The 13,159-nt window shown below is 37.4% G+C and overlaps 1 protein-coding gene across 1 annotated transcript in view; it reads right to left on the bottom strand.

The window, feature by feature from the left end:
* Nucleotides 1-12,197, bottom strand: part of STAP1 (signal transducing adaptor family member 1) — a gene marked incomplete at both ends in the record, with an annotated part of 38,434 nt that extends 26,237 nt beyond the window's left edge. The window contains 2 exons of the mRNA XM_079716589.1: nucleotides 2,805-2,876; nucleotides 12,078-12,197. Of these exons, the coding sequence (XP_079572715.1) occupies nucleotides 2,805-2,876; nucleotides 12,078-12,197 (192 nt within the window). The remainder of the gene's footprint in view (nucleotides 1-2,804; nucleotides 2,877-12,077) is intronic.
* Between the last annotated feature and the right edge of the window lie 962 nt (nucleotides 12,198-13,159).

Raw genomic sequence — 13,159 nt, 5'->3', positions numbered from 1 at the left:
TATTTTAAAGTCTATTTTATCTGATATGAGTATGCTACTCCAGCTTTATTTTGAGTTCAATTTTCATGGAATATTTTTTTCCAGCCCCTCACTTTCAGTCTGTATGTGCCCCTAGATCTGAAGTGGGTCTCTTGTAGACACCATATTTATGGGTCTTGTTTATGTATCCATTCAGAGAGCCTGTATCTTTTGGTTGGAGCATTTAATCCATTCACGTTTAAGGTAATTATTGATATATATGTTCCTATTACCATTTTCTTAATTGTTTTGGGTTTGTTTTTTTAGGTCCTTTTCTTCTCTTGTGTTTTCCACTTAGAAAATTTCCTTTAGCATTTGTTGTAGAGCTGGTTTGGTGGTGCTGAATTCTCTTAGCTTTTGCTTGTCTGTAAAACTTTTGATTTCTCCATCAAATCTGAATGATATCCTTGCTGCGTAGAGTAACCTTGGTTTTAGTTTCTTCCCTTCCATCTCTTTAAATATGTCATGCCACTCCCTTCTGACTTGTAGAGTTTCTTCTGAGAAATCAGCTGTTAACCTTATGGGAGTTCCCTTGTATGTTATTTGTCATTTTCCCCTTGTTGCTTTTAATAATTTTTCTTCGGCTTTAATTTTTGTCAATTTGATTACTATGTGTCTCGGCCTGTTTCTCCTTGGATTTATCCTGTATGGGACTCTCTGTGCTTCCTGGACTTGGGTGCCTATTTCCTTTCCCATATTAGGGAAGTTTTCAACTGTAATGTCTTCAAATATTTTCTCGGGTCCTTTCTCTCTCTCTTCTCCTTCTGGGACCCCTATAATGCAAATGTTGTTGCATTTAATGTTGTCTCCGAGGTCTCTTAGGCTGTCTTCATTTCTTTTCATTCTTTTTTTTTATTCTGTTCTGCAGCGGTGAATTTCACCATTCTCATTCCAGGTCACTTATCCATTCTTCTGCCTCAGTTATTCTGCTATTGATTCCTTCTAGTATATTTTTCATTTCAGTTATTGTATTGTTCATCTCTGTTTGTTTGTTCTTTAATTCTTCTAGGTCTTTGTTAAACATTTCTTGCATCTTCTCGATCTTTGCCTCCGTTCTTTTCCTGAGGTCCTGGATCATCTTCACTATCACTATTCTGAATTCTTTTTCTGGAAGGTTGCCTATCTCCACTTCATTTAGTCGTTTTTCTGAGGTTTTATCTTGTTCCTTCATCTGGTACATAGGCCTCTGCCTTTTCATCTTGTCTATCTTTCTGTGAATGTGGTTTTTGTTCCACAGGCTGCAGGATTGTAGGTCTTCCTGCTTCTGCTGTCTGCCCTCTGGTGGATGAGGCTATCTAAGAGGCTTGTGCAAGTTTCCTGATGTGAGGGACTGGTGGTGGGTAGAGCTGGCTGTTGCTCTGGTGGGCAGAGCTCAGTAAAACTTTATTCCACTTGTCTGCTGATGGGTGGAGCTGGGTTCCCTCCTTGTTGGTTGTTTGGCCTGAGGCGACTCAACACTGGAGCCTACTCAGGCTCTTTGGTGGGGCTAATGACAGACTCTGGGAGGGTTCACACCAAGGAGTACTTCCCAGAACTTCTGCTGCCAGTGTCCTTGTCCTCATGGTGAGACACAGCCACCCCCCGCCTCTGCAGGAGACCCTTCAACACTGGCAGGTAGGTCTGGTTCAGTCTCCTATGGGGTCACTGCTCCTTCCCCTGGGTCCCGATATGCACACTACTTTGTGTGTTCCCTCCAAGAGTGGAGTCTCTGTTTCTCCCAGTCCTGTCAAAGCCCTGTAGTCAAATCCTGCTAGCCTTCAAAGTCTGATTCTCTAGGAATTCCTCTTCCTGTTGCTGGACACCCAGGTTGGGAAGCCTGATGTGGGGCTCAGAACCTTCACTCCAGTGGGTGGACTTCTGTGGTATAAGTGTTCTCCAGTTTGTGAGTCACCCACCCAACAGTTATGGGATTTGATTTTATTGTGATTGCGCCCCTTCTACCATCTCATTGTGGCTTCTCCTTTGTCTTTGGATGTGGGGTATCTCTTTTGGTGAGTTCCAGTGTTTCCTGTTGATGATAGTTCAGCAGTTGCTTGTGATTCCAATGCTCTCGCAAGAGGGAGTGAAAGCACATCCTTCTACTCTGCCATCTTGGACCCTTGACCTCAAAGATGACCATTTTAAGTTTGTTTTCTGTTTGGTTTTATAAATGACTTCTGGTTAGTTTATCACTAATGGTGCTGAAATTCCTGCAGGTCGATTACATCACAGAGGCTCTTTTTCTGTATCTTACATTAGATCTGGTCCTGTAATAATAATGTTCTAAGAAGTGTGGGGTACTACATTCATGGTCTGAAATGTTTATATTTAAACAAGTTACTGGATCATAAAATCTCATAAGCATAGCATTCCAAGGTAGACATGCATTTGCTACCAAAATGCTACGTTTTATTTGTGGAAAAAATGAAATACACCATTTTCATTTTTTTTGTGGATAAAGTGAAATATCAATCAATTATTTAAAATTAATACAAATAAATAATCTCAGAATTTCTTTATTGTTATTCTCATGCTTGAGCTCTTAGAAGTCTTATCTCATGGGGTATGTGTGTATCTTTCTAGAAAAATTAAATTGTGACATATTGTATGTTAGGAGACTTCGGGTATCAGTTAACACCTTCTGAGTTGCCTAGGAAATTTTACCATAGCCCTCACAGATATAAATGTTCTTATTTAAATTGGTTGTACTGGAATGTCTTTGCTTTCGGAAGACAGAAAGTGAACAATAAACTATATGGCAAGTGTTTACTGGGAAAAAATTAAATCAGCCGAACATGTTTACTTACTGCTGTACTTTTTTTGTTGTTATAAAAGAAAAGTGTAGTTCCTCTCAGCTCTGTCCAGTAATGTTTATAATCCTGTGGGAAAGAAATTGTAAACATCATTCCATTATGTATATTCAACTATTTTCCTATTGATATTTCCCTTTGTAACTTCTTAATTGCTGTGTGATATAATATTCTTCTTTCTCCTGAGATAAATCACCTACTTTTTTATTGCTTAATTTTACATTTAATTCCTGGTTAAATCCTTCACAAATTTTAGTATGAGGTGTGCAGTAGGGATGTAATTTGATTTGTGTTTAAGTAAATTGTTTTCCAAAACTTTCCTCATTGATTTAAGATGCTTGACTTTTTGTGCACTTTCAGTGGAAACTTGCACCTGTAAGAGGGGCCATATAAGGGACCAGGTTGGGACAAGCATTTAACATCTACCTCCCAAGGCAGTTGAAAAGATTGAATGAATTAATACATATAAATCACTTAGCATAGTACATGGCTCATAGTTTAGGTTCAATAAATAGAATATATTTATATAGATCAAGGAAATATGAGCAATTGCTAATGATAAAAATAACACAATCAAAGCTGAACTTTGAATTCAAATTTCATTCATATGTTAAACATTTCATAATTAATATGTTCACATTATTATGAGTTCTATAGAAATATAATTTTTTAAGTTTAAAATATTTAAATAACCTAGTAAGACTCAATCAAGTGAAAGTCTATTTAGATAAGAACTTACATTTTATGAAGATTTGCTGTATTACAAAAGAATGGCAAGGGGGGCGTGGTTAAAACATAAAAAAAAAAGAAAATCCTTCAAATCTGAAGACTTTCCTTCATACCCAGTTCTTTGCAAAAGTGTGTTTTTAAAAATTCCAGTCAGTTTTATAGACATGTTGATCATTGCTTCCTTTAGGGTTTAATAAGCTGAATTTTCACAACACGTTGGATTATCTTGATTTATATTGAGGGTTAATGTAAGAAAATCAGGTGAAGAAATTTTTTCTTTTGCTTATAAATGTGAAGACACTCATATGTTATGGTATTTTGTGTCTCTTTGATAATGACATATCATTTATTCTTTTTTTGACCACCAAAATGTTTGTCACCTCTTTAGAATTTATAGACTTATTTTCTCAAATAATGGGAACTCTATAACCCATCTTTCTTTTATTTTCCTTGGCTCTCAGGAAGTTCAAGATTAAATTCATTCTGAATTACAGCAACCATCTTTCTCATGTTCTTAATAGAACTATTTTCTCCCTTTGTCTTCATGGCTGATAAGGTGCTATATTAGCTTTTGCTGTATAACAAGCCACCCTAAAACTTAGTGGACTAAAACAGAAAGCATTTTATATTTCTCCTCATTCTGTGGCTGGCGGATGATTCTTTGGATCTGGGTATACTTGGCTGTGACTTAATGGTCTAAGGTACCCTCATTCGCTTGCTTGGGGACTTGGCTGGGAAGGCAGAATGACTAGGTGTGGTACAATAAGAAATATATTTAGTCTTTGTCTCCTAATTCCTGGCATAGAGATCCTAAAACACTTGGAATTTCCTAAGTAATAGGAGTGCTTTTGTTATTCATAGTGAACCCTTTTACATCATACCTGAACTTTTACTAATGAGGTAACTTAGGATGGGACTCCTAGATAGCTTCAGGATGGGTCTGGTCACCAAAAGAGCAAATGATTAGAGGGTTGGAACTTTCAACCCTACCTACCAACTTCCAGGAAGGAGGAGGTGGGCCTGGAGATTGTGCTCTATAAAAACTCTTGAACAACAAGATTTGATAAGTTTCCACATGCCAAAAGGGTGGTGTACCCCATCTCCACAAAGATAGTAACACCCATGCTTGGGATCCTTCCAGACCTTGCCCTCTTCATCTGGCTGTTCATTTGTATCCCTTATCAGTAAATGTAAGCAAAGTGTTTTCCTGAGTTCTGCGAGCCATTCTAGTAAATTATGAAATCTTGGGAGAGGGGCATGGGAACCCCTGATTTATCACCAGTCAGTCCGAAGGACAGGAGATCTTGGACTTGTGGCTAGTGAGTGAAGTAGGGGGTAGTCTCGTGGGACTCAGCTCTTAATTAAGCTGGGGGGTCTGCACTAAATTTGGGTAGGTAGTTAGTATCAGAATTGAACTGAAGTGTTGAACACCTAGTTGATGTCCAGAGAATCAGAAAAGTGGTTGTTGGTGTTGGAAACCACTCTACTGAGACAATTGGAATCACACTCCGTGCAGTCTCATCTTCCAGTCAGCTGGCCTAGACTTGTTCACTGCTAGCAGAAGAATGCTCAGGGGTAAGAGAGGGCAAAACCCAATGTGCAAGTACTGTCTAATCCTCTGCTTTTGTCACATTTACCAAAGCATGACCCAGTCCAGATTCAAGGAGCAGAAAAACAGACTCAGCTTCTTTATGGAAGGAGCAGAAAAGTCACATTTCCAAGGGGAGTGTATATAGTGAGACTTGAACAAACTGATAGTAGTCTTGCAGCAATCTACCTCAGGGGTAGAGTTGGAACATGGAGCACAGTTTCTCTGTCCAAGCCCTGTGATCTTTCCACTTCATCCTACCTCCCAACAGAGAGCTGGCTATAATGTAATGTAATGAACATGCTGATGCCTCCTGAATCAAAAATGGATTACCAAAGAAAAGAACAATTCAAAGGGGCATAGGATTGAAGGATTAGCCAACAGATGGTCCCCAAAGAAGCAACTGTAAAACTGGGCAAAGAGATTCTTCCTTTTGTCTGAAATCCAGATGCCAGTATATACTTGACACATCTCTGAGTCAAGCAGTTCAATAAGGCAAGGGAACAAACCTTAATTTCAGCCACAGCAGAAGTCTTTTCTTTCCTTATTTTCACATAGGATACAAAATGTTAATGGCATTAAAATAGCCCTTTGCCTGGTCTCTCCACTGCTTTCATTCTCCCTCCAATCTATCCTGCAGGGTGCTGCTAGAGAGAACCACCTCCTCTGCAGAGGGTAGGATTGAGTATCTAAGAGGTGAGTCTGCGAGGCAGGAAGCTCAACTCAACGCCTTCTTGTCTTCTCTCAGTTCAGCCTGCCGGGACAGAGTGGGTGTTCTACTCTGTTCCCTGCCATGTGGCAAAGGGCCTCCAAGATGGGCAGGCTGTGACTCTCAAACTGCATCAGTGACTCACGGTAGGTCAAGCCTACCTATATCTGGGGTAAAGTGTCAGCAAAGTTTTGGCCTTAAATCTAAACCACTATCAATAGATTTTATTAATAATAAAAGTAATGAATTGATCTTCATTTGTGTGATTCCTGTGTCTTAATTTCCACTTGCTTTCAAACTTGGGGGAGGAAAAATCCCAACAAATGGGTATAAAAAATGTGGGCTTCCCTGGTGGCACAGTGGTTGAGAGTCCGCCTGCCGATGCAGGGTTCACGGGTTCGTGCCCCGGTCCAGGAGGATCCCACATGCTGCGGAGCAGCTGGGCCCGTGAGCCATGGCCGCTGGGCCTGCGCGTCCGGAGCCTGTGCTCCGCAACGGGAGAGGCCACAGCAGTGAGAGGCCCGCGTACCACAAAAAAAAAAAAAAAAAAAAAAAAAAAAATTGTACAGGGCAGGGGAATTGGGAGTAACTGCTAATGGCGTTTCTTTTCAGAAACTTAAACATTAAACTTAAAACTTAAAACATTAAACTTAAACATTTTCAATGTTCTAGAAAATGTTCTAGAACTAGATAGTGGTGATGGTTATACAGCTTTGTGAATATATTAAAAACCAGTGAATTGTAATGATAATAATAATTATTATGTGTCTCCTGTGTGAGAGCTCAGTGTTAAGGGACCAAGAATAGAAGTATGGAAACCAGCCTCTTACTACATAAGTAGCAAATCCTCAGAGTTGTTGAAGGATTGAATGGAATAATGATGTATGTAAAGCACATAGGACCTGGGACATAGCAAGGGTTCCATCAATATTGGCCAGTGGTGGTGGGGAAGCATTACCTCATCACTCACATTATTAACAGGTACTTTGCATATTTTATTATCCATATAATAATACTCTTTCCACATGGTAATTTGTATGTGTGTGTGAGGGTGATGCCAACTAAAAATCTCTAAAATAGATCTCTTTTAATGGGATTATGTACAAGTAGGAGAAGATATTTTGTAAACTAGGATAATGAAATCCATTGTCATTCCTATATAAAATCACCCTTTCATATTGTCTTAAGTAAAAAGATAGAAAACTGCATTGAGAACTTTGGCTTGAAAAAGTTGCTAACCTATACTATGATTAAGCAGGTGTTCTATAAAAACCATGAAAGTGTATAGTCATTCTGTTGAAAAATACTTGAACTTTCTGAGAATTGACTTGAGATGAAATAATAAAACAATTCAATTTTATCTCAGAGCTTTTAAAAAATCATCTCTCTCTTTTAAAGGCTTTTACATCCTTCTCTAATGGTAAGTCTCTCAATGCAAGGAGGAAGTCAAGATTACACAGAATTTTGGAACTAGGATGGGAGTGAGGGAGAGTGGGGAGGAGATTGGAATGGAGGCGTATTGGTTTGAGAACTTAGTCACGGGTTGTGTAGTTTTATTGAAGTATGGCGTCTAAGATAAAGTCCAAACCCGAGAATTTATGATTCTTAGAGGAAAAGAAAACAAGAGAAAAGCCTGCAGTCAAAGCCTACCACCCTGTTCATCTTCTTTATTAGCCTCATTAGTATTAACCTGCCACAAGACAGAAAACTAAAATCACTAATAGCAGTCCAGGTTTATTGCATTCGCTCTTTATGTACATGCAGACATGCATCTGTGCTCCTGTGAAAAATTACAGAGGTGTTCAGCCATGAGAGAATGGTATGAATTGCCTAGGGTTAATGAGGGAAAAATGGGAGCATTACTGGTAAACAAACATATATATTCATAGAAAGCGTTAAGGAGGGTTTATTAAATGGGGGAAGAAGCAAGAACAAAGGCACTGAGTTGAGGAAAAAGCAGCCTGGAGGAAAAGGAAGATTCTGAATGTCAGTAGGCCCTGTGGACACTAACCAGAGCCAAGAACAAATCAAACTTATATTTAGTATGCAGAGACCTGCGGGTCACAGGCTTGATTTAGTTTCTGATAAGCGCTCCTGAAAACCGGTATAATCGGAGTCATCTATCAATATCAATCTCAATGACCAACATCTAGGTATATATTTATATCTACAGAGATACATAGCTATTTTAAAAATTAATTTTGAAGGGCAGACTTTTGGATTAAATACACTGAACACAAAATTTCTTATTTTTAAGCAATCATTTGCATTCAGTTGCTGAAGTAAAAAAATGTACCGAAATAGGCCTCTTGAATTTCTCGCTAAGCTTCATAATCATTAGATGATCTTGTACGTAGACTTTAAGGTCACTATCTCATTTTCATTCAATTAAACAAATGTTTTTGAAAGTCTACTGAGCTTACTGTTGAGCTCAATGTGATAAAGAATCTAGTGATTAGACATCCCCAACCTTTAGAAACCCACCACCAAATGGAATTAGAACTTTAGTTTGAAAGGCAGCATGATGTCAAGTGCTTTGCAATAAAATCCAAGTTAGGCCCCTTAATGGTGAGGCACCTCGAACTTAAACTCTGTGAACAACAATTCACTCATCTTGAAGTAGATAAAATAATTTCTACCCAGAAGGATTACTGTAAAGATCAGAGTGATAGGACATTAAGAGCCTAGCATATCTTCCATATGGCAACACCTCAAGAAAATATACCCATTTTGATCTAGTCTATTTGATCATTACAGCAACCCATTCAGTTATGCAAGGGAGTAATTACCCATTTTACAAAACAGGAAACAGATGAAAAGTGCTGAAGGACTTGCCCAAGTTCTAAAGTAGGACTGACACTTAATATCTCCTGGCTCCCAGTGCTCTTTCTGGTGGATGTAACTAGGAAAAATGGGTCACAGTGCAAATCCAGTTAAGTTCCTCTCTAGCCCCTGTCCCAAATAAAAAGCTCCCATTTTTTTTTTCTTGTGAATGAATAAAGTGCCTTTGCTTAAAGAAGGATGTTATATAGTGGTCTCCAAAGTGAGGCACTTAAACCTCGGAGGCATGCAAGATGATCCCTCTGGGGAAGAAACTTTTAGAATGTCTAATTATATTTCATTTATTTCATTTTTCTTAATTCCTTTTCTGCATATAGTTAGTAATTTGTTTGGACTAGTAGTACAGGAGTACATATATATAACTTCTAAATAAATTAATATTCTTATATTAGAGATCTGTGTTCAAAAATGTTTTCTTGAAAAGAGTGTTTTATTTTAAAAATTTGGAGATTACTAGCAGACAGAACTATTTGAGAGCACAACTGAACCCTAAAATTTTTCTAAATGAATTAGTGGCAGTTAGAGGACTAGTCAGAGAAATGTTATTTTAATGCTATTATGATGATCATATTCTATGTTCAGGCTAATTAGAAGACATATTACATACAGTGTTTTTAATTATAGCACATCATAGTTTGAAGACTGTGAGATGTTGCCCAAATGCTCTCTTAGTTCAAATAGTTCCAGAAAACTGAGAATTTTCCCCATTTGTAAAAACTGCGATGCCATTGGTATCTCACTGTAGCATTGAATAGCTTTTATTATCTAGTAGGTCTTCCTAATCATCCAGAATTCTAGTATTGTGGGTTAAGTAAATCTTCCCACATTTTTTCCATAAAGATTATGTACTTTTAATGGGTTCTTGACCTGGGCTCCATGGACCTCTTGGAATTGCATTTAAAATGGTGTATATTGGAACATTTTCCTGGGGGCAAAGCATCTTAATTCTTAAAAGTGTCCCTGTCACAAAAATAGCTAAGAAACCTCTCAGCATGTAATCTCCTTATAGAACAGGTTAATCCTCAGTTATAATTTTTCTATCTTGAATTCCTTCAGCAGAGACCTCACTTAATATTCTGTAGAGGCTCCCAACTTCCTCCTGTCCCTCAGATCGAAAGGTGACATTCTTTATACCCTTGGCTCACCTCCCTTTCAAAGGTTCCCTGGCACTTTGCTACCACTTGCCTAGAAGTCTGACTATTTTTCCTTAGCTTTTCCTCATTGCTTCTGTTTTCCAGCACTCTAATTATCACTGTGGCTCTCCTTTGAGCCTGATTACTTGTGGATTCAAAACTGATTTTAGTATGTTAATAAGAATGTGATGAATAATAAAATGGAAGGAGAATGAATCTAATCTCTAGTATGAGCCAGGTGTTTTACATATGTTATCCCTTTAATCCTTGAAATCACCTTGTTAGTAGACATTACTGTCGTCCTCTTGATCTCTTCTCCCTGATATATAAGTAAGAGATACTTTGCTATATTTCATCTGAAATATTTACACCTATAGTTTATTCTTTTCATTTCAAGGCATGCTTTCCAAGAAAAATTAGACCAGCATTTGGGTAAGTGAGTCATCACTCCTTACTAAACTAAATCTCATGAAGGTAGGGTTTTTGTATTTTATTCATATTCTCCAGAACTGAGTGTGGTACTTGGTACATAGGAAACACGTAATATACACTGCTTAAATGAATTAATTGACTAAGCACCGCTGCATCCCAGGCTTTATACCTTGAGAGGTAACTCATATTCTCTCCATCTTACAGTTGAGGAAATTTAGCCTCAAGGAGATTGAGTAACTTGTATTAAATCCAGGCTATAAGTGGCAAAACCATTAGGTAAAGACATGTTTTACTGACACCCTAAAATCCTTTTTTTTTTCTGCTAACCATACCAAGGGATTGCCTTTTTTAAACATTAAAAGGAACTCAGTACCAGAAACAGTTATTATAAATACTTCGGAAAAAATTCAGTGAATAGTCAAATTTAAATTACAATCTAGAAATTTCTTTTTCCCACTCCCCTTTCCTGGCAAAGTGTAATAATGTAGGGGCTTCCCTGGTGGCGCAGTGGTTGAGAGTCCGCCTGCCGATGCAGGGGAAACGGGTTCGTGCCCCGGTGCGGGAAGATCCCACATGCCGCGGAGCGGCTGGGCCCGTGAGCCATGGCCGCTGGGCCCGTGCGTCCGGAGCCTGTGCTCCGCAGCGGGAGAGGCCGCAACAGTGAGAGGTCCGCGTACCGCAAAAGCAAACAAACAAACAAAATAACAACAACAACAAAAAAAGTGTAATAATGTAGCTAACCCATAGTAATAAGATTGAATTCATTTTAAAAGCATATAGGATCAACTAAAAAATGTTCCAATGTAACTGACAGATATTACTAATACCTGTTTAACACCCATAACAGAATACAAATTACCATGTCTTTACTCTCCAATAGTAAGTGATCTGATTATATATGCAAGAAATATGAATGTGCTATTACAGATATTTTTACATACACACATTTTCTATAAGCATTAATAAATCCTCAGAAAAAATATTTTTATAATTATTATTAAACATTTCTTAAGGCATTTCTCAAAACACTTTTTTTCTAGTTTCAATTAATATTAACATTTCATAAAATTTGACCTAAGTTAATGATTTCTTTTTTCTTTAGTAACAGACACTTTCAAGTTTATTTCTCTCATTCATTTCAAATTATCCACAATTAGTATTTCAAAAGCACTGATTTTAAGTAATTATAAGTTTTCATTTTTATGTTTAAAAAATAAAGAATGCTTTGTGAATTTTCTTAGAGTGAATGTATTTATGTAGCTTAATGTACATCTACCCATAGAGCACCCTAAGTAGTATCTTTTAAAATCACTATCTTGAACAGTGTCTTAGGACATATAACTATACACAATGTTAAACAGTATCAATTTTATCATTTTCACAATTTTTTTCAAAAGTTTATCATAAAAAATAATTTGATCATTATTTGTAAGCTTCAATCAACTGCAAATGGGAGCAGAAGGTTTAATTTCAATCATAGTATCATTTCATCTTAATAGTACTTGTCATCATAGTAGTAAATTGTAGAGAAAATATATAGGAGACATTTTATCTTCTAAGCTAAACTCTTCTGTGATGTTTAAATAAATTATTTAGAAATTTAGGAATGTTTTTACATTAGTGACAACATTAGAAGCTTATATATATATATATACATATATGTGTTTAAGCCATATGTTGTATTTAAATTATGCAAATTGGAATCATATTTCTGACCTCAGGGAAGAGGATTCAGTCCCAGCAGAGACAAGAAGACCCTTGTCACATCATATCACCATAAAATAAATTTTATATTAAGACAGAAGTTTCTAGTTTAACATTATCATCTGTGGACTTACCTGGTGTTCTGACCGCTTGACTAATAAAAAACCTTCAAAGTACAAGGGTAGAGCAGTAATCTTTGACCTTTCTTGGAAGATCCTGCGAGGGGCTGGTTTTGGGGGCTTCTTAGCCATCATACCCTCTCGCTGGTGCGTGGTCTGTTTCAACTTAATCTAGTCTCAGACAAAATGAGATCTCCCTTCCGTGAGAGGAAAAGGCAACTGTTCAAAGAGGAAGTCCCAACTCGATTTTAAACCACCAACAGGACACACACACACATTTTTTTTCTTTACTTTTACTGAGGTAAGAAAGAACAGGCATAGACCAACTTGTAGAGGGTAAGCTCTGAGGAAACAATATGTTTAGAATTACAATAGCAAAATAAACAGAAGATTAATATCACCAGAGGATGAAAGGAACAGCTGTGGAGATTATGGACATTTGAGGAGACATCAAGGTCACATTTCTTTTCTTCCACCTTTTTTTTTGTTTGTTTGTTGCTGTCCATTTTTATTCCCAGAAGACATGACTTGAATTAACTCCACTTCATTAAAAATTACTTCATAGGATAATCTTATTAATACTATTTCTGTTTTAAGTACAGTTGGCCCTCTATCGACAGATTCCACATCTGTGGTTCAGCCAACTATACATAGAAAATATTAGAAAAAAAAAATTCAAAAAGTTCCAAAAAGCAAAACTTGAATTTTCCATGTGCTGAAAACGATTTTCATAGCATCTACATTGTATTAGGTGTAATAAATAATCTAGAGATGATTTAAAGTATACAGGAGGATTTTGTATGTTATATGCAAATGCTATGTCATTTTATCTAAGAAAGTTGAGCATTCAAGGATTTTGGTATCTCTGGGGTCCCTGGAACTGATCCTCTACTGATAGCAAGGGACAACTGTATATCAGAATTGAGCTTTGTTTAAATTTTTTAGAAAAATGGAGCTATTGGGACTTTCCTGGTGGTCCAATGGTTAAGAGCTCCCAATGTAAGGGGCCTTGGTTCGATCTCTGGTCAGGAAACTAGATCCCCACATGCCACAACTGAAAGATCCTGCATGCAGCAATGAAGATCCCGCGTTCTGCA

Source organism: Hyperoodon ampullatus (assembly GCF_949752795.1).
Source record: "Hyperoodon ampullatus genome assembly, chromosome: 1".
NCBI lineage: Eukaryota > Metazoa > Chordata > Mammalia > Artiodactyla > Ziphiidae > Hyperoodon > Hyperoodon ampullatus.
This window is presented reverse-complemented; position numbering and strand designations above follow the sequence as displayed.